This window comes from Vombatus ursinus, unplaced genomic scaffold (genome assembly GCF_900497805.2).
Source record: "Vombatus ursinus unplaced genomic scaffold, bare-nosed wombat genome assembly UNPS02014863.1, whole genome shotgun sequence".
Taxonomy (NCBI): Eukaryota; Metazoa; Chordata; class Mammalia; order Diprotodontia; family Vombatidae; genus Vombatus; species Vombatus ursinus.
In genome coordinates this window covers 33,400,905-33,422,077 of record NW_020954641.1, presented here as the reverse complement: position 1 = coordinate 33,422,077, position 21,173 = coordinate 33,400,905, and the positions used below count along the sequence as shown (strand labels likewise).

The 21,173-nt window shown below is 37.8% G+C and overlaps 1 protein-coding gene across 1 annotated transcript in view; it reads left to right on the top strand.

Annotated features, from left to right (window-relative positions):
• ARHGEF37 (Rho guanine nucleotide exchange factor 37) overlaps nt 1-21,173 on the top strand; it is a 72,779-nt gene that overhangs the window by 9,732 nt on the left and 41,874 nt on the right. Inside the window, exons 2-3 of the mRNA XM_027841653.1 lie at nt 6,596-6,807; nt 20,390-20,510. Coding sequence (XP_027697454.1) covers nt 6,607-6,807; nt 20,390-20,510 — 322 coding nt within the window. The 5' untranslated portion in view covers nt 6,596-6,606. The remainder of the gene's footprint in view (nt 1-6,595; nt 6,808-20,389; nt 20,511-21,173) is intronic.

Here is a 21,173-nt window from a genome sequence, read left to right as displayed (position 1 = left end):
AAGATCCAGGTCTGAGGGAGTTATAAGGAAATGTTAATAGCTCTGTCCAGATAACTTAGCACAGAGTAGAAAGTCAGTGAGCTGGCCCATAGGTGACTTACTTCAATATAATCTGTTTTGGGAGAAGAGTTTTTGTTTTGTTTTGTTTTTCTGAGAGGAGCCTTGCCAGGCCAGGGAATGTCACAGGAAAGATGCCAAGATTGCTCTGACTCCATTTGGCTTTGTCTGCATTAGAAATCAGGGACTGAATTAGTGAAATATTGAATGAATGTCTTAATCCCTTACGCTGTTGAAAGTACTTTATAATTTATCCGGTGTATTTTCTTGTACTTTATCTATTTATGCTTACAACAGCCATGTTGTAGCCAGACAAGACAGAAGGTATAATTGGGCTGACAATTTTAGAAGGACATTGATAAGCTTGAGAAAATCCAGAGGAGGGCAGCCAAGATGGTGAAAGGCCTTGAGTCTGTGCCATATGAGGATCTGATGAACAAACTGGGGATGTTTTAGCCTGGAGAAGAGAACATGGGGGCATAAAAAGGGAAGGAAGAACATGACGGCTGTGCTCAAGTATTTGAGAGGCTGTCATGTGGAAAAGGGGTGAAACTTGTTCTGTTTGGTCCCAAGGGACAGAGCCAGTGGGAACAATGAGTGGAAATTGCAAAGAAGCCAATTTAGACCAAATGTCAGGAATAATGTCTTAACAATTAGAGTTGTCCAAAAGCTGAAAAGGATGCCTCTATAAAAAGTTGGTTTTCCTTCCTTGGAAATTTTCAAACAAAATCTAGATGACTGACTACTTGTCAGATATTTTATAGTGGGGATTGCAAGTATCATCTTGTTTCATCCTCACCACAACCCTGGGAGGCAGGTGTTATTATTATTATGCCTTTAAAAAAAAATACTGTTATGGCCAGATGAGGGAACTGAGGCTGACAGAGGTTAAGTGAATTGCCCAGGGTCATACAGCTAGGAAATGTCTGAGATTGAGTTTGAACTTGTGTTTTCCTGATTCGAGGTCCTGAATCTCTCCACTGAGCCAACTAGCTGTCAATGAGTGAAACAAGGTGGTTGCTGAGGTGTCTTCTACCTCTCAATTTTTATGATTTCTCAGAGGAGGAAATTGAGGCTCATTGAAAAATCAAATGACTTATCCCAGGTCAGAAGGCTATGATGTACTTGAGCTGTCTGAGAACTATGCCTCTCAAGTCTTAGTCAGGCTGCTTTTTTATTATAGCAGGTGGACTCAAGCCTTGGTAAATATTTGTTGACTTTGAGGACAGAAGCTACGTCCTATTTTATCTTGGTATATGACCTAGTTCAGAGCATTGTGCTCTTTGTAGGGAATAGGTGCTTAATAAAACTTCTTCGTATTTGTTAAATCGAGTGAACGAGATTTGAAAAGTGAATGACAGAGACGTGCAGTTCCTTTCTGTTTTATTGTATATAAGAAAGTGTTCATTTTAGTTGATACTCATTAAATTCTCAGTTTTAAAAATGGAAAAAATCTAAAATGAATCAAATGGATATCATTTAATTACTTCCATATTCTTAAGGCTAATGGCTAAGTTTTATTGATTCAGGCTTTCCCTGCCTTGCTTTCAGAAAGAAAACAAACTTGATTTTATGTCAACTATTTGGATGTAAAGAAGCATGTATTTTACTAGTTAGAATTGATTTTATCTAATTTATAAGCAGAGAGATATGTTGAATCATCATAAATTCTGATTGGGTGGGATCCAACTGTGTCCTCTTACAGTTATGTAATAAATAGGCAAATGAGCTTTTGCTACCAATTCAGGATAGGGCCACATACCAGAGATGGGGAGGCATCTGTAGTCATTTCCCAGGTAGGATTCAGGAATTGGGGTGTGGATGTGGGTCAGGAATCAAATAGGACCAGACTGACTGGTGGTGACAACCTGTATGGGCATACTTTCTCTCTTTACCAAAGTTCATAGGATCATAGACTAGAGCTTGAAGGGATGCCAGTCCTCTCATTTTACATGAGGAAACCAAGACCCATTAAGGTTTAGTAAGTTGCCCAGGGTCCTGTGGGTAATAAATGTCTGAGGTGGAATTTGAACCCAGGTTCTCTGACTCTAAAGCCAGTACTTATTCCACCGTATCACCCCACTTCTTTTGCTGCCCTAGGTAGGCACCCTATTTTCAAGGTGTGGTAAAACAGCTACTACTTTCCCACTATGGCATGGAGGTAACACCTTGGGTTCTGAAAACAATGCCAGTGGAGTAGAACAGAGGCCTTGGTAGGGGCCTCACAAGCTGGAAAGGCTTTGATGAACATAGGCCTAAAGGTTAGGACAGTCCTTTAAAGATTCAGCAAGTAGAGAGGATCTTCCCCAATTTTTTAGTCACAGCAACATACAAAACCATTCACTAGGGAAACGGAAGCAGGGGTTGGGTTCTGTATCAGTCATGGTGAAAACCTCCACCTTCTATGAAACCAGGAATCTTTGGAAGTTGGAGGAAGGTAAGAGCAGGGGATCTCTGTGGTCTAGAACAAACAACCATGGCTGGTCTAGGGATCTAGAAACTAGTGCTGAAACTTCATCTACCCATGGGCCAGGCAAAAATCAGAGGATGGAATTTGGGTCTCAGCTAAGCAAACCTTACTATTGTCTATTGATCGTAGCTTAGACATGAACTGAAATATCCTTTCGGTTGTCTGAATAATCTTACAGTTCGTTTATGTTCAGTAGTTCTTACAAATAGAACAATTCAACTTCTTTTGATAAGATGGATGGCAACTTGCTGGGAATTTTGTAGCAGGGATTCATACAATCAGAGTTTGGACCAAGCACCCTCAAAGGTACCTTTCAGGCCTTAGATTCCATGATTCCTTGAGATGTTGTCTAAAGTCATCAAGATATTATTTGTACTTAATCATTTAGTAAGCATTTATTAAGCCTTACTATGTCCCAGGCACTATGTTAAACTCTGGGGATTAAAAAGAAAAAATGAAGAAAGCCCCTGCTCTCAAGGAGTTTATGTTATAATGGGAAAGACAATGTGTGCAAACATGCACATATACACACAGAATATTTATAAGATACATAGAAAGTAGATATACAAGGTAACCTTAAAGAGGAAAGTGCTAACAGCTGAGAAGACCAGGAAAAGGCCACTGTAGACAATGACACTTATACTGAGACCTTTTTAAAAATTTTATTTTATTTTATTTTATTTTTAATTTGTGGAATAAAACAAACATTTTTATAACAGTATAATAAAAAAGATGATTGCATATAAAACTGCAAATCTTTCTACACAACTTGCTATTCCTTTTAAATATGTAATAAAGTTATATAAATTTTTTTCCCTTTTTTTCTTTTCCCTTCCCCTGCCCTAGAGATGGCTACCATTAGACACAAATATGTATATATATATAAAACTATTCTATCCATACTTCTATTTATCAGTTCTTTCTCTGGATGTAAATTTGGGGATTTATAATAGTCAAAATGACTTACTAACTCAAAGTTATTTTTAAAACAATATTGCTGTTACTGTATACAGTGTTCTCTTGGTTCTGCACATTTTACTCTTCGTTATTTCGTTCAAGTCTAACCATATTTTTCTAAGATCATCGATTTCATCATTTCTTATAGCACAATAGTATTCCATCACATCCATACCACAACTTGTTTAGCCATTCCCCAATTGACAGGAATCCCCTCAATTTCCAGTTCTTTGGCATCACAAAGAGAGCTGCGATAAATATTTTAGAACATATAGGTTCTTTTCCTTTTTCCTTAGTCATCTTTGAAAATAAACCTAGAAAAAAAAATAAAAAAGAAAAAAAGAAAAATTAAAAAAAAAAAGAAAAGAAACCTAGCAATGTTATTGCTGGGTCAAAGGGCATAGGCAGTTTGATAACTCTTTGGGCGTAATTCCAGATTTCTCTCCAAAATGAACTGAGTGTTAAAGAAAACAGTGGATTCCAAGAGGCAGAGGTGAGGAGGGAGAACATTCCAGGCATAGGGGATAACCAGTGCAAAGGCATAGAGAAGGGAGACGTTGAAGTCCTGTATGAAGAACTTCAAGTGGGCCAGAAAGGCCGGACCATAGAGCAGGAGTAATGGATAACAAGACTAGAAATATAGGAAGCCCCAGTCAGCTTCAAATATCAAACAGAAGACTCTGTATTTAATCTTAGAGATAATAGCGAGCCACTGAAGTGTAATGAAAAGGAGAATAATGCCATGCTGAGGCCTGCACTTCAATAAAAATCACTTTGGCAGTTACGTAGGGGATGGATTAGAGTGAGAAGAAACTTGAGACAGAGAGACCAATTAAGAGGCTTTTGTAACAGTCAGTTCAAGAGGTGATGAGGGCCTGTACTTGGTAACTGTGAGTGGAGAAAAGGGACCTATGCTAGTGTGGTTGTTGCAGTTAGAAATGACAAGATTTAGCCATCAATTGGCTATATGGAGTGGGGAGTTGAAGATGGGGAAGGTGCAACACTAATTTGGAAGGGTAGTGGATTCTGAATCAGTAATGGGGAAGTTCAAAAAAAGAGATAGGATTTTGGGGAAAGATAATGAATTCTCTTTTGGGCATGTGGGTTTCAGATGCCCACAGGATATGTAATATCCAATAGGTAGGTCATGATGTGGGGCTGTAACTTAAGAGAGTGACTGGGGCTGGGTATATAGATTGAATAATCATTTGTGTTAAGATAATTGAACCCATGGGAGTGGATGAGATCACCAAGTGAGAGTGTAGAGGGAAAAGAGAACATTGGACTGAGCCCTTGGGTATACTCACAATTGAGGGAGGAGCACGAATGATGATTCAGCAAAGGGAACTGAGGAGTTGTCATACAGACAGGAGGAGAACCAAAAGAAAGCAGTCAGGAAAACTTAGAAGATGAAGTATTTGAGAGCAAAGGGTGATCCAGTACTATACAAATGATGAGAATCTAGAAAAGGTTGTTGTACAATAAATCCCTGATGACGTTGGAAAGAGTAGTTTCAGTTGAGGCATGAGATCAAAAATGATTTCATAATTACCAAATCTAACAATCTGATTAATGTTAACCAATGCTAATTGAGTCACACTAGATTGGATAGGTTTAGAAGAGAATGAGAATCTAGTGATTCCTTCTCAGGAGTTGGCCTCCAACTCTTTAATCTTCACCTTACAAACTTGACCTCCACAACTAGACTAACATATATAGGTGAGCAGTGTGTCTCAGTCTTTCAACCAATCAGAAGATGTTTCCTATGTGCTGTCATATATCTTCATCCAAAACCTACAATCCTCTTAAATTCATTCACTTTTTCGTACATTATGCTGGAATATTGTAAAAACTCCTGAATATCTAGTTTATATTGTTCATTGATTCAATTTGAGGGTATCTGGTATGATTACATTAATTAAAAAAGGGTTAGAACCCCACCCTTATTATTTATTGAGAAAATATAGAGGCAATTAATCCAGCACTCCTTCTTTTCCCCTTCTTTATATCTGAAAACCCCTTGATATCATTCCTCTTAATCATTCTCTCCCTCCTTTACTTCAGACCTTGATGCAGAGGTGACTCTTTTTGCCAATGCCTACTGGTCTACCTCTACCTTTGATCCTATGCCCTCATGCCTCCTCTTCAGCAGATTTCTTTCCAATCTTCAGCATCTATATAGATAAGTTCATTCCCTGCTTCCTATAAACATGCCCAGGTTTCCCTAAACTTTAAGTACCTTTAAGTACTTTTGGTGCCCTCAAGCTGTTACCCTACATCTTTCCATTTCCCCACAGCCTCCAAAGTGATAGTCCTAAAGCACAGTTCTGACTATGTGTCACTGCCCTGATCAATAAACTTCAGTGGTTTCCTATTACCTCTACTATCAAATACGTAGTCTTCTGTTTGGCATAAGTCTTTCACAATTTGGCTCCAAACTACTTTTGTAGCCTTACTGGAAAAAATACCTTACTCTCCTTCTGCAGGCAGCTAGGTGGTGCAGTGGATAGAGCTCTGGGCCTGGAGTCACAAAGACCCGAGTTCAAATTTATCCTCAGACACTAGCTATGTGATCCTGGGCAAGTCACTTAATCCTATTTGCCTCAGTTTCCTCATCTGTAAAATGAACTGAAGAAGGAAATGGCAAACCACTCCAGTATCTTTGCCAAGAAAACCCTAAATGGGGTTACAAAATGTCAGACACAACTGAAAAACAACTGAACTTCTGCACTCTTAGGTCCAGCCCAAACTGGCCTTGTGTATTCTTTTTAACATTCTACCTCCCATCTTCCTGCCTTTGTACCAGCTGTCTCCATGCCTTGGAATGTACTCTCCTTACTTCTACTTTTTCTATTGCTTGAGACTCCTTCCAGAGTCACCTACATGTGTGGGTCTTTCCTCTGTGCCTAGAAAAAAAAATTGCCTTGAATTTATTTTGTTTGTAATTTGTATCCTCTTATGTAGGCACATGTTGTTTCACCCAACAGAATGTAATCTTTCAGGCAGGGATCGTTTCGTTTTTGTCTGGGTATCCTCAGTACATAGTAGACACTTGGTAAGTGTTTGTGGCTTGATTAACTGAAGAATGTGCTTGACTTTTTCATTTCTTAGGTTCTCCTGCCATGGCCAGTTACCAGGAAGGTGAGCCTCCCTCTCCTGGGGAGAACTCAGGGGATGAAAGTCAAGGGGATGAGGCAATCAGGATCCTTGAAAAAATGAAGCAGAATCAGAGACGTGCAGCAGCGGAGCTGGTCAGCACAGAGGCCAAGTATGTGCACAATCTCCGGCTCTGTGCCTCTGACATCCGGAGCCAGTTACGTGAGGTAATGTGCATGTAGGGATGCTGGGAGAGGCAGGGAGCATAGTGCCTGGACCAGCATTCCATCCTCTCAGTCACACTGAGGGGTGACCACAGATTATTAGCACCATACTTAGCCCTTGGTGACCTTTCAAGAGTGGAGGAAATGAGTTCTTAAGAGGGGACCACCAACTACTCCCAAGCTCCAGGTCTATCCCCACATATAGAACAGGGAAATTAAGGCAGATATTGGGAGCAACTGAGCCTTGTCCCTATTCCCTTGAATCATGGGGGTCCCAGCTTTCCTGCTTAGCTCTGCTATTTATAACTTGTGTAACTGTGGGCAAATTACACCCCTTTCTGGGTCTCATCTAGAAATACTTTGAGCAAGAGAATTTATGACTGTGACTATATCCAAGGAGGTTATTTGGCAGCAATAATAATCATTGGAACAATTTATATTTATATAGCACTTTACCTTGTATGAAGCGCTTCACAAGCATTGTTTCATTTGAGTCTCAAAATAATCCTGTGAGCAAGAGACTACAGGTTATCCCCATTTTACAGATGAGGAAACAGATTCAGAGAGGTTTAGCACTCAAAGTCATCCAGCCAGGAATCCCATAAGAGGTGGGATTTGAATTCACTTCTTCATGATTCCAAGGTTAACACTTTATCTATTATGCCATGTTGCCTCTGGGGGGGAAAAGGACCATATTGAACAAACAGCTTTATCTATAATTACAAAAAGCTGGGGAGTGAGGCCAACAATTGGGGAATAGCTGAACAAATTGTGGCATGTGAATGTAACAGAATATTGCTGTGAATATTAAGAATTCAGAGAAATATAGGAGGTCAAGGTAGAATCAAAAGAACATACAAATTGAGTCCATCAGTCAATTAGTATTTACTAAGTGTCTATTTTGTGCCAGACACTATTAAGAGCTGGGCTTACAAAGAAAGTCAAAGAAGCAACCAAACTCTGGTCAGTACAATGGTCTGTGTTAGTATGCTATCACAACCTAGACACATTCCCTTTTGTTAACAATTTATACATAAATTGTTTGGGGTAGATGTACTTTGTAGGGGATTTGCTTGGGTGTTTGTTTTTTTGGGAAGTTATATCAAAACATTATCAGTAAATTTTTGTTTAATATTTTTTTAAAAAAAGGAAAATGTCAAAGTAAAAAAGGAAGATAAAATGAGGAAGTTGATCTAGATTCTAGATGATCTCTGAGGTTCCTTCCAGTTCTGAATTTTATGATTTTTTTACGGATCTTTGTGGTTCACTCCATCTTCCTAGGAAGGCGGAGAGCCCTTGCCTGCTCAACAAGGTCCATGCCAAAACCTTACTGCCTGAATCCTGCCTTATGATTATGCTATGATGAAGTGAGATTTCTCTGCTAAAATAAGACAGCCATCATGGATCCTGGCTTTAGGAAAAAAGACTCTGGTCCCCATTAACTGCCACAGTAACTTAGAGTTGGAGGTGTAGTCTAACCTCTGTCCTAAGGCAAGAATCCCCTCTCTGTCATCCCTTGTTTGGAGAGAAGTTCAGGCTGAGAGTGATGTTTCCGTTTCAGAGTTTCCAGTGATGGGGATCTTGCTACTATGAGTAGCAGCTCTATTTGCTTTGGTGAAACTTGGGTGTATCTGCTTCCTCTGACACTTACTAGTTATGTGATGATGGGCAAGCCAATTAACCTCTCTGTACTTTAATTTTCTCATCTGTCACATGGGGATAATAATACCTTTAGTAGTTACCCCACAGGACTGTTGTGAGGAGTGTCAAAATGAGAACAGTTTGTAAATGTGCTTTACAGACCTCAAAGCATTATATGTAAGTGTTAGTTATTATTATTATTTGCTATTATCTTCTGTGGTAGCCCATTCTTCACAATCACAGAATTTAGCAACCACCCAGTCTAATGTAGGCATGAAGGGAATCCCAAATATAACACACCTGACAATTGGTCATCCAGCCTCTGCTTGAAGACTGTCTTGGGAGGGAGAACTTGCCACCTCTCAAGGCCCAACCCAGGCACTTTTGGAGAGCTCTGATTGTTAGGAAGTTTATCTTGACCCCAAATTTAAATTTGCCTCTTTGTAACTTCCACTTGTTCCTGGTTTTGTGGTCGAGCCAAATGGAGCAAGTTTAGTCCTTCCTCCACCTGACTGCCCTTCAAATACTTCAGGACGGTTGTCATGGCTCCCCTTTTCTCTCCATGTCTTCTCTTCTCCAAGATCAACATACCCAGTTCCTTTAACTGATGCCCATGAAATGTAGACTCAAGGCCTTTCACTATCCTTTTTTGCAATCCTCCAGATAATACAGTTTTTCAATGTCTTTCTTAAACTGCAGCTCTCAAAACTGAACACCATTGCATTGGTTAGACTTCTCAAGTCTTTCAAAGTTAATATTGTTATTATATAAATTACCCTCCTGGTTCAGCTCACTTCACACTGAATCAGTTCATACAAGTCTTCTCAGGTCTCTCTGAAATCATCTTTTTTGTAATTTAAGGTGAAATAAATCCCCTTAATAGAAGGATTTGTTCCATAAACTTGGACTCAGTCAAAAGGCTGCACCCAAGGACCTAGAAGGCTACCTGTGTCCTTGAAGCTGCAGGTTCCCCACCCTGGTAGACCATTCACAGCTATGCCAATGATACATTGATAATTAACAATAATAATAATAACCAGCATGTATATAACACTTTAAGATTTACAAAATGCTTTATAAGTAAATATTATCTTTCCTCACAACAGTTCTAAGAGGTTGATGCTATTATTACACCCATTGTACAAATGAGGAAAATGAGGCTGAGAGGTCAAGTGACTTGCTCAGGGTCACACAGCTAGTAATTGTCTAAAGGGTCCAGTGCTCTATCTACTGGGCCACCTAGCTTCTTCATAGACATTAGTGTGTCTGTTTTCCCAAAGCCCATTGGACAATTGTCATTTTGCCTTTTTGGTCCTCTTTCTCAGTCTGAAGGGTGTGAGGGAGAACTTCAGAGTTGTTTTAATTTTAATTTTTCTAATTGTTACTTATTTATAGCAATTTTTGCTAGTAGATAGTGTCAATTTCTGCCTTTAAAAACTACTTTTCATATCCTTTGACCATTTATCTATTGGAGGAATAGCTCCTGTTATAGCTTATTATAAATTTTAATCAGTTCCTTATAAAACTTGGATATGAGACCTTTATCAATGAAACTTTCTGCAAATATCTTTTTTTCTTCTTAACTGTTTTCCTTCTAACTTTAACTGCATTGGTTTTGTTTATACAAAAACCGTTAAGCTACTTTTGGGTCCTGACTCTGCCATCCACTGCAGAGTTATCTCTCCCAGCTTTGTGCCATCGGCAAATTTGATGAGTATGTCATCTATGCCTTTGTTTGAATCGCTAATAAAAATGTTAAACAGCACAGATCATTGGGGTCTTCCACTGGAGACCTCCTGCCACAATGATGTTAACAACTACTCTTAGAATTTAAACATCCAACCAGTTTTGAATCTATTTTTTATTGACCAATCTGTATCTTTCCATCTTTTCCACAAGAATAGTATGATATACCTAATCAAAACTTTGGTAAAATCTAGGTAAACTTTATCCATAGCATTCTTTTCATCTACTTGTCAATAAAAAAAAAGAAATCGAGGTTTGGCATGGTCTGTTTTTGATGAAACCATAATGGCTCATTGCAATTACTATTTCCTTTTCTAAGTGTTTGCCAACCATCTCTTTCATGGTCCATTCTATAATTTTTCCAAAAATTAAACATAGGCTCCCTGGCCTATACTTTACAGGCTCTGTTTTCTTTCCCTTTTGAAAATTGTGACATTTGCCCTTCTCCAATCTTGGTGCACCTCTCCCATTTTCTACATTCTTTCAAATATCACTGACAATTCTTATAGAACCTGAAGATGTAGCCCATTTTGGACAGGTGAGTTGAATTCATCAAGGGCAACAGGGTACTTTCTTAATGTACTCTAGTGAAAAAAAATCACTTCTGTTTCTCACTTAATTGATCTTCCTTTAAATACTCTCCCATCATGCTTTCTCCCTTTGGCTTCTGTATTTTCTCACATGAATATACCTTCTTAATATACAATACTACCTTTCTCTCCAACCCCTGTAAACACTCATCTGTCTTGTTTGTTATGAATAAGGTATGCCCATCCAAAGCCATGGTTCATTTATAGGTTTCATTTCACCAGGTCTCAGCAATACCAGTGAGATCCAGTCCACATCTTTGTGAATCTTTTTCTTTGTTGCTTCAGCTCTGGGCACTTGTAGACCACATATTTGAGATGTTACTGCTGGCTTCTTTCTTGCATTTTGTCTCAATTGCTATTGTTCTTCCTTTTTTTGAGCACAAAAAGTTTTTTCCTCCTTAGAATATCCAATTCCCTCCCCTACAGGAAGTGCCTCAGATTTGTTTGTTTCTAACTTGAGTTGTACAGCTATCCTTTTCCTTCCCTTTCTCTGTTGTTGAATGTTCTTCCCCTTTCCAACATCATGACAGGGGTCAAGTCTCCCTTCTCTGACCTCAGATCCCTTCCCCCTAGTCCCATTAAAGTCTTGCTTCTGTTTCTTTAAGGAATACTTTATTCTTCTTAACAACTTAAAGTTTAGACAGGCATTTTTGAGTCCAGTGGCCTTCTTCTCTAGGAAGGAAATCAACCTACACTTGGAACGCAGATAATAGTCATCCAGCTGTGGAAGAAATATAGACATTGTGCAGTTGATGCAAGTTACTGCACAATTTCCCCTATTCTCTGAAATGTTTGAGATTTTCAGCCTTTTTTTAAAAATACTTTCAAGGGTTTATGTCTGAACCCTAAGTGTCTCATTAAAATTTTTAGGCTAGCTATCACAGCTTAAGTACTTGATAACCCCACTCAACTTCATTTCCTTAGTCTCATTAACTGTTGTAGTATGTGCTATACCTTTAGCCTTTCGCCAACCTTCAATTTGTTTTTACTAGTTTTCTCCATCTACCAATCCACTCTCTCAATTTGCTTTACCCTGTAATTACTTCATTTACATGTTCTTACCTTGCCTTCCTAACTCCCTTCTCCTTTTCCTTCTTGAATTTTCTTTTCCTTCTTCTATAACTTTCTCTCACAGAAACTCAAAAAAATTCAGTTGTTGTCCAGCTGTCATTTTAGAAAGTTTTTCCTTATGTTGAATTGAAATCTGCCTGTCTCTACTAATCCTAATTATGTCCTCTGGGGCCAAACTGAGCAAGCCTAATCTATTTTCCATTTGAGAACACTTTATATACTTGAAGATACCTATTATGTCTCCTTCCATCACTGGCAAATCTTCCCTTACCTAGATTAGACAGCCTTAGTTCTTCCAACCTATACTTATTTAACCACAAGGGGGAACTCATGATAGAGAGCAGGAACCCTAAAGCTCCAGGCACTGATAAATGCGTAGTTTAGCTCTCCCACTCCCACCGGTGACACATGACTGGAGTTTTTACCCTTCCCCCTGGGCTTAGGCTAGAAAGGAAGCTGCCACTCAAGACTGAAAGTGGTTGTTCTTTCCAGGTCACAGGCTTTCTGACTCATATGTTCTGGGGATATTTTTGTTGGTCTCAGGTAGCTAATAAGGTTCATGTGTACCCCTGAAAGACAAGGATAATAATATCAGGAGTCATTCTCTTTGCCTTTACACTCCATCTCAACTTTTCTGAGCAAAACATCTTCGCTCTCTTCTGTCTTTAGCACTCTGCATTCAATAACCACAGCAAATAGCTAAGATTTGTTGGCCAAGTTCTTTATAAAGAATTGCCAGTTAAATGACATAAACATAAAATTAAATTAGGGAAGTCAATATTTTCAGTATTGACTGAAATATCTGGAAAAAGAGAATGGGAAATAGGAAGTGAAGAGGTTGACTAACAAGCAGGAAAACTTACCCTTCTCTGGAGTGAGGATTGGAGAGAGATTATTGTTTTATTCTTCAAATTTGTGTCTGGGTCAGCATACAGATATGTATGGGTCAGATACAAAATCCTAATACATTCACTGTCTTCTACTCCAGTCATTGTCCTCCTCCATACTTAACTGCTTTCATTCTGACCCTCTTGCCTGCTCTCCCTGATGACTCCCCTGAAAAAAGTCTAGGGTCAGGGTACCTGAAAACTCTAGTTAGTTTGTCCCAGATAAAGTCAAGACCACACTAACTTGGGAAATTCTGGGTAGTATCCTCCATTATCAAGCCCCCCAAGGTTTCTGTGGACATGGCAAAAAGTAGCTTACACTTGTAGGATATGGTTTTGTATCCCTTTACCAACTTTCTCTCTGTCTCCCTCTCTGTCTCTCTCTCTCTCTCTCATAAACTCTAGCCTGCCAATGTCTTTCTAAAACAGTTCCTAATGCTCCATGTTTGATCTGATCAGAGGATAACAGAACTACCACCTCCCTGATGTTGGAAACCAGACTTCTCCTCTGTTATTAGAAACTACCTAGCTAGATAAACAGGAAATCTGTGGAAGTGAGAACAGGTGCTAACAGGGGTAAGAGGCTTTTTTAAAGATGTTCTTTAGAGAAGAATATATAAATACTTATTAAAAGTCTTTGGCTCAACCTGAGAAATAAGATTTGCTCTGGACTGCTAAACTTGACAAGCTTAACCTTGAGGTTATCTGGGGACTGTAGAGACATGTGAACCCCTTAGATCCTGGTGTCCTGTGCCCCAAGTAAATATCTAACCATGTCGTTTGAGAAGCTAAACCTGTTCTGTAAGTCTGAAATAACTGAAGCACCAGAGCATCTAGAATCAATCAGTAACATTTCATGGTTTTATTCAACTGTTTTTGTTTTTTGTTTTTTTTTTTTTCCTTTGACAAGGGAAGTATCAGTGAGGGGGTAGGGAAAGTGATATAGCTTTGAAATGAATGTGATATAGAAAACAAAAAATATCAATAAAACTTTTTAAAAAACAACCTCAGCATGGGAAGGGACATTAGGGATTGTCCAGTCCCACCTACTATATAGAATGCTGTATGAGTAAGGATTGTCTTTAGATCTCTTGGGTTCTGGGCTCAGTTCTGTATCCTATAAAGTTGCTCCAAGATATTGAGCCAAGGTAGCAGTCATTCCTGTTCCCCTTGTACCTGGCATTGTTCTTTGTGTTTGAGGATTGGTATCAAACAGAACAAAAGCTTGCCTAATCTGGGTGAGATTTTTTTTTCAAACCAATAAGGATTGGTCTGTACTCCAGAGAAAAGGTAGGGAGGTAGGTTGACTTTCCAGAGGGTAATCCAACCTTTCTGAGATGTTCAGTCACTGTAGCTAAGCAACTCCTAGAGATGAACTCAGCATTTACACTTATAAGCTGACCATCCCAAAACTCAGGTGATGGGCCTCTTTTTCTCTTCTCCATTTTATTAAATCAGGGATCAATAGTCATAAAATTATAAATATTAGCCTTTAGTGGTCAGCCTTCTAATTTTGCAAAAAGAGCTCTAAATTTGGAGTCGGGAGACTTCTTGAATACTGGTTCTGCTGCTTATTATTTGTGAAACCTTTATAAAATCAAAAGACAGGAATCTCTGGGCCTCAGTTTTCTCATCTGCAAAATGAGAGGACTGGCCTATATGATTTCTAAAATGTAAGTTGTAATTGTCAAAGAATTGGAAAATCACAGGTTGCTATAGGATTTAGAGACGAAAGGAACCCAGAAGTAGGCCAGGAGCACATAGGGAGTAAGAATGAAAGGCTCCCTTTAGAAAACCCCAGGATAGTCAAGGAAGCTAGACAAACCCCATCCCAGGGTAGAGTCCTTGGGAGTGCCAGGGAGTGGCTCTAGGCAGTGACCAGCATGGCACTGCAGTGCTCTGACCCGGATTCTTCAAGCTTAGGGACCCTGAGGTCCTTAACACTCTTTCCTGAGATGTCAGAGAGGACACTGAATATCTAATACTCTGAACCTCAAAGATGGGGCGAGTGGCTAACCCTAGGAGATAAAGATCAGCACAGAACCCCAAGGCAAGACTAAGCAGGGCTGACCACCCCACCCGAAAGCAAGAGTGGAACCTGGCTTTGTCACAAAGCCCTAACTCAGAAACAAAAGCTAGAGAAGGAAGTAAGTCAGAGAAAACATTGACTAGTATAAAAAAAATGATTGTAAATCTAAAGATTCTCTCCAAAGAAGGATCAAGTAACCCCCTAACAATGGCAAACAGACTCAAAGGGAAAATGGACTTTCTACAAGGACTACATGAATATCTAGAAGATATGAAGTAGGAGGTTAAAAAAAATGAAATAAAAGCTCTTAAGGAAATGATTGGAAAGAGAATAAATAACTTGGCACAGAAAATGGTAAAGCTTAACAGACTTCCTAAAAACAAAATCAATGTTATCATTATTTTTTGAAGATGGTGACAATCTGTTGCCATATGGCTCTACTCAGAATGCTGTTTTAGAGTGCCCAAATTCCTTACCCCCTCATATCTATCCATGCCAGACTTATCCTTTCCCTCCCACTCTACCTATTCTTTCATTGTGCCCTCTGTGACCTCCATTCTGTTGATTACAAACAGCCCTTCATATTCAATATTCACCTTCTCCATGTAAATTGCTTTGCATTTTGAATTTAATTTTCTATATACTTCTTGTCCTTCCCTGGCAATATTAATGTAAGCTCTCTTAGGGGAGGAGTTATTTGAATTTTCTTTTTTATCTTCATGTCCCCAGGGCCTAGCAGTGTGCCAGATACAAAGTAGGTATTTAGTAAGTATTTGTTGAATTGAATTGAATTTTTTTCTTTTTAAAATACTAATTCTTCATTGATATTCTTGTTTGTTTCTCTCCATAAATTCTAATCTAATCTCTCACCATAGCATGTAGTGGTCTCTGAGTTTATGACTATACCAATGGAGTTTAAATTCTGCCAGTTCTACTAACCTGGAAAAACCTTGAGTGTGGTCCTGATGATAAATTTTCCCTGCCGTCTGAGGACCAACCTCAGTGTGGAGTGTGGAGAAGTTCATTAGCAGCTGTTTAGTTAAGAGGTGATTAATTCCATGTCAGAAGAAAGCCATGAAACCCAGAAAAATTAGAAAATGATCTTTAGTCTTGAATAGCCCTTTTCCATTTGTACAGTGATGGTAACAGAGGGGTGGGAAGTTGAGTAAAAGGTGCTAATACTGTAACCGTTGTTAAACCATCCAAATACATTAATTTAACTGTAAGTATTTTACAGATGAGATCTTTGTCTATTGCCTCCTAAATCCATATATTTCTGGAGTAACTGAATCACATCCTTTGCCTTTTTGTTTTGTTAAAAAAATTTATTTTTTCTCAATTACATGTAAAAACAATTTTTAACATTCATTTAAAAAATTTTGGGTTCCAAATTCTCTTCCTCCTCCTTGAAAAGGCAAGCAATTTAATATGTATAGATTATACATGTGTAATCATGCGAAACATATTTCCATATTAGTCATATTGTGAAAGAAAACACAGACAAAATAAGAAAAATAAAGAAAAATTTAAGAAGTACGCTTTAATCTGCATTGATTCCATTACTTCTTTCACTGGAGGTGGATAGCATTTTTCATCATAAGCCCTTTGGAATTGTCTCCGAACATTGCATTGCTGAGAACTAAGTCATTCACAGTTGATCTTTGTACAATATTGCTTTTATTGTGTACAATGTTCTCCTGGTTCTGCGCACTTCACTTTGTATCAATTCATATAAGACTTCCCAGGTGTTTCTGAAAGCATCCTGCTTGTCATTTCTTATAGCACAATAGTATTCCATCACAATCATATGCCACAACTTATTCAGTCATTCCTCAGTTGATGGGCATCCCCTTAGTTTCCTGTTTTTGTACATGTAGTTCCTTTTTCCTTTTTTATGATCTCCTTGGGATGCCAACCTAGTAGTGGTATTGCTGGGTCAAAGGGTATGCATGGTTTTATTGCCCTCTGGGCATAGTTCCAAATTGATCTCCAGAATGGTTTAATCAGTTCACAACTCCACCAGCAGTACATTGGTGACTCAGTTTTCCCATCCCCTCCAATATTTGTCATTTTCCTCTTCTGTCATATTGGCCATGATAGGTGTGAAGTGGTACCTCAGACTTCTTTGATTTTTTATTATTAGTAAAGTTGAGTGCTTTTTTAAATTTATAATTTGCGTTTCCTCTTGTAAACTATAATAAGCAAGTAATTAACTTATTCAGTCTACCATTTGTGCATTTGGATGATCTTGCCTTTGAATATTTTTGTCAATTTCTTTAAAATTTTAGACATTAAGTTGGTTGTTATTTTATCTATTTTCTGTTATGTTTGCTATAAACATTTCCCATTTTTGAGTCATATATATAATAGATTTGTTAGAAACTTTTCATTGTTATAAAATTGAACATCCCTATCTTGTTTCCAATAATTTATTCACTTTTGTATAGAAATTTATTTCCCTTTTAGAGTTGGGATAAACATATTATCCTTTTTTCTTCCATCTTTTTAACATATTTTTATAGTTTTTATGCTTGCATATAATCCAACTGAAGTTAATGTAGTACGTGATGTTAGCTGTGGTTGTGAGGATTTTTGTTGTTGTTTTTTGACATATTGCTAACCAGTTTTCCCAACTGTAATTATTAAATGATTCAGACTTGTTCACCTGAAGATTATCTCTTTCCTTCACTTTTCCTCTCTTCTGCCATCTTACTCATTCCTTTTTTTTTTCTTCTTTCAAAATACTTAACTTTGATACCTAAGTTTGACCCAAAGTCTCTGTGCTTTTCTGGTTCTATAAATCAAAATCTTTTTTAAGGTTGACCCTTCCCTCTATAAATTTCACAAATGCATGTAGCTTTAAAAATTGTTTCCTTTCATTTTTTAAGAATATTTCATTAGGGGCAGCTAGGTGGCGCAGTAGATAGAGCACCAGCCCTGAAGTCAGAGAACTTGAGTTCAAATCTGGACTCACACCAAACACTTGACACTTACTAGCTGTGTGACACCCTGGGCAAGTCACTTAACTCCAATTGCCTTGAGAGAGAGAGAGAGAGAGAGAGAGAGAGAGAGAGAGAGAGAGAGAATATATAAGAATATTTTATTGATGCTTTAAAAAGAATATTGGCTTATTTCCCCATAATCTTTCCCCCTGAAATATGACCAGTCCTCTTTTTAAAAAAAAAAAAGTATAATTAAATCAAACCAATATATTGGCCATATCTGATAACATATGCCTCATTCTGCAGTTTGTCAGTTACCACCTCTCTGTGGAAAGAAGATATATGAAGATATTTTATTGCCTTGATTGGAGTTCTGATGTATTTTAAAATTATTTTTTCTCTGTTATATTGATCATGGTGCAAATTATTCTCTCTTTTCTGTTTACATTATTATGTATCAGTTCAAACCAAGTTTCTGTGAATTCTTTTTATCCTTCATTCCTTATGGTGCATTACATTCATATAACACAATTTGTTCCACCATCTCCCAACTGATGGATGATCACTTTGTTCCCAGTTTTTTGCACTCACAAAAAATGCTGCTCTAAATATTTTTATAAATATGGTACCATTCACTCTATTTAGGCATTTACCCACTTAGGATGTGTTCCTAGCCGTGGTTCAAAAGCTTTGTCACAGATTAGTGACATCTCATTTCCTCATTTCCCACTTGACCCCCTTTTAGATTTCTTTGGCTTCTCCACTGTGCCTACCAGGTACCTGCTTTTCAGCTTTCTTTTTTGTACTGTCTTCCCCCATTAGACTGTAAACACCTTGAGGACAGAGGCTGTCTTTCTTTTTCATAGCACAATTTTTGTTGTTGTTGTTGTTGAATTGTTTCAGTCATGTCTGACTCTTTGTGACCCCATTTTGGATTTTCCTGGAAAAATACTGGAATGGTTTGCCATTTCTTTCTCCAGCTCATTTTACAAATGACAGAAAACTGAGGCAAACAGGGTTAAGTTACTTGCTTAGGGTCATATAGCTAGTAAGTGTCTGAAGCTTTATTTGAACTCTGCTCTTCCTGACTCCAGGCCTAGTGCTCTATCCACTGCGCCATCTAGCTGCCCAAACTCGTAGGACAATGCGTGGTACTTAGTAAGCAGTTAATGTTTATTGACTCGTGATTAGTGTCTAACGATTTTTCTAGAATAATTCCAAATTATTTTTCAGACTAATTCATAGCTCTATCAACAGAATTAGAGTGCTTGTCTTCACATTGTCCTTCAAGCAATTACTATTTAGTTTTTTTTTCATCTTGGCCAATCTGATAGATATGAAGTACCTAATATATTATTATTAATGATTCAGAACATTGTTTCATATCATTGTTGTTAATTTACATTTCTTCTTTTGAAAACTGCCTGTTCTTATGCTTTAACTACTTGGGGAACCACCTTCATTCTCCAAAAAGAATGCTTATCTTTGCTGAGAAATTGATTTTAGATGAAGTCTAAACATTAAACATTAGGCATATCACATTTCTACTTCTGTCATTTTTTTATTGTAGAGAAATTTTGTACAATTAGAATTGGAGTTTTTTATATATATGCTTCTTTATTGTTTGTGAAATCATTTCCTTGTCATTTGAGTCTTAAAGTTCAACAATAATGTGTCTAGATGAATTAAATTTAGAGTTAACATCTTCTGATACCATATGAGTTTTAGATTTAGAATTGGAAGGGACCTTATAGTTCATATATTTCAGCTCCCTCATTTTACAGTTGAGGAAACTAAGGAAGGCCAAGAAAATTTAACTGACTTGCCTGAGATCATGACTTATAAATGGCAAATCCATGATCCAACCCAAGTTTTCTGACTCTAAATCTACTACATCATACTTCTGCCCAATCTATCCCTTATTTTCAATATTTATGGTAAATTTTCTTGTGTAGTTTAATGTAACGTGGTGGTCAGATTATCTTCTTATACACAGTCTTTGTGAATCTTGACACTTCTTAAGTTTTTCACACTTTCCTATGACTATTATCTACATTGATCTAAAAACTTTAAAAAAATTTCTGAAACATTTATTTTTTATTTTCCTCAGTTCCTTGTGCTATTATTTTAATGTTTAAAGATTTTTTTTTTTTTAGGCAATTGCTGTTAATTGACTTGCCTAGGGTCACACAGCTAGTAGGTGTCAAGTGTTTGGTCTGAGGTCAAATTTGAACTCAGGTCCTCCTGACATCAGGGCCGGTGCTCTATCCACTGTGCCACCTAGCTGCCCCTATTTTAATGTTTAATAAAATGTTCCATCTGTCACCAAATCTGTCACCAAATATAGTTTTTATTATGTTATCAATGGATTTTGTCAGACTGTTGAGCTTCATCATCATGGATCTTTTCCAGAGTATCTTTAGTTTCATCTTTATTTTGAAATCTGATTTTTCTAATTATATTTAGTAACACCATATATTTATTATCCATTTTATTGTATCTTGAGAAATTTCTAGCTTTGTTGAAGGGATTCTTGTTGGTGATCTTTTGTTATCTTTTCTTCTGAGGGTTTCTGGTAGTTTTGCAGCGGTCTTGGGTCTAGATCTCAATAAAAAAAAGACCTTGGCATATTTCATATTTGTGCCTTTGACCTCCTGTTGTTATCTCTATGCCTTTTAGCTGCCAGAGGAAGACTTGGACGTGATATTCTCAAACATTAATGATATTATCAAGGTCAATAGCCGTTTCCTCAAAGGCCTAGAAGAAGCAAACTCTGAAGAGGAACAGCTATTCTTACTTGGTAAGTAGACAAACGCTCAGCAGAATGTCACCAAGTCAACTGGCTTGAACACCTGGCCACAGGTGAAATTTAGCTACTTATTCAACACATGTTTATGAAGGGCTTTCTACATATAAAGCGCTATGGGAGAAACGTAAAATTCAAAGTAGTGATGGAGTATGTGACAGGTTCTACACCTCTACCAAATTACTCCCTATATGGGTGGATATGGAAATCATGGGCTTAGAGAAAAGTCTAGCCTAAAAGCCAGTTCTTAAGATTGCCTCCAGGTCCCTAGTAACTCGACCAACTCAAGACCTATTTTTAAATACTCCTAGCAAAATATAGTGACGCTCTATCATCTCAGCACAGCTAGGTCAGTGGGCATTAAAAGAGAGTAGACTATCTTATATTATAAAGAATAATTTACTAACAACATGAAATGAGCCACCTTGAATCCCTGATGTTAGAGGTGTTGTCAAGTGAAATCCTCCACTAGTATAACTGGACTTTGGAAGTATCTCCCAGCTTTGAGATTCTGTGATTTTCTAATTCAATTCTGATTCTTCATTTCCTTTTTCCTGTTTCCATGCAGCCTCCTGCCCCTCTTTTTATAACAATATTAATTCAGAGAATTGTAGGTACTTAATAAATGCTTGTTACCTTGACTTGTTATTAACAGCA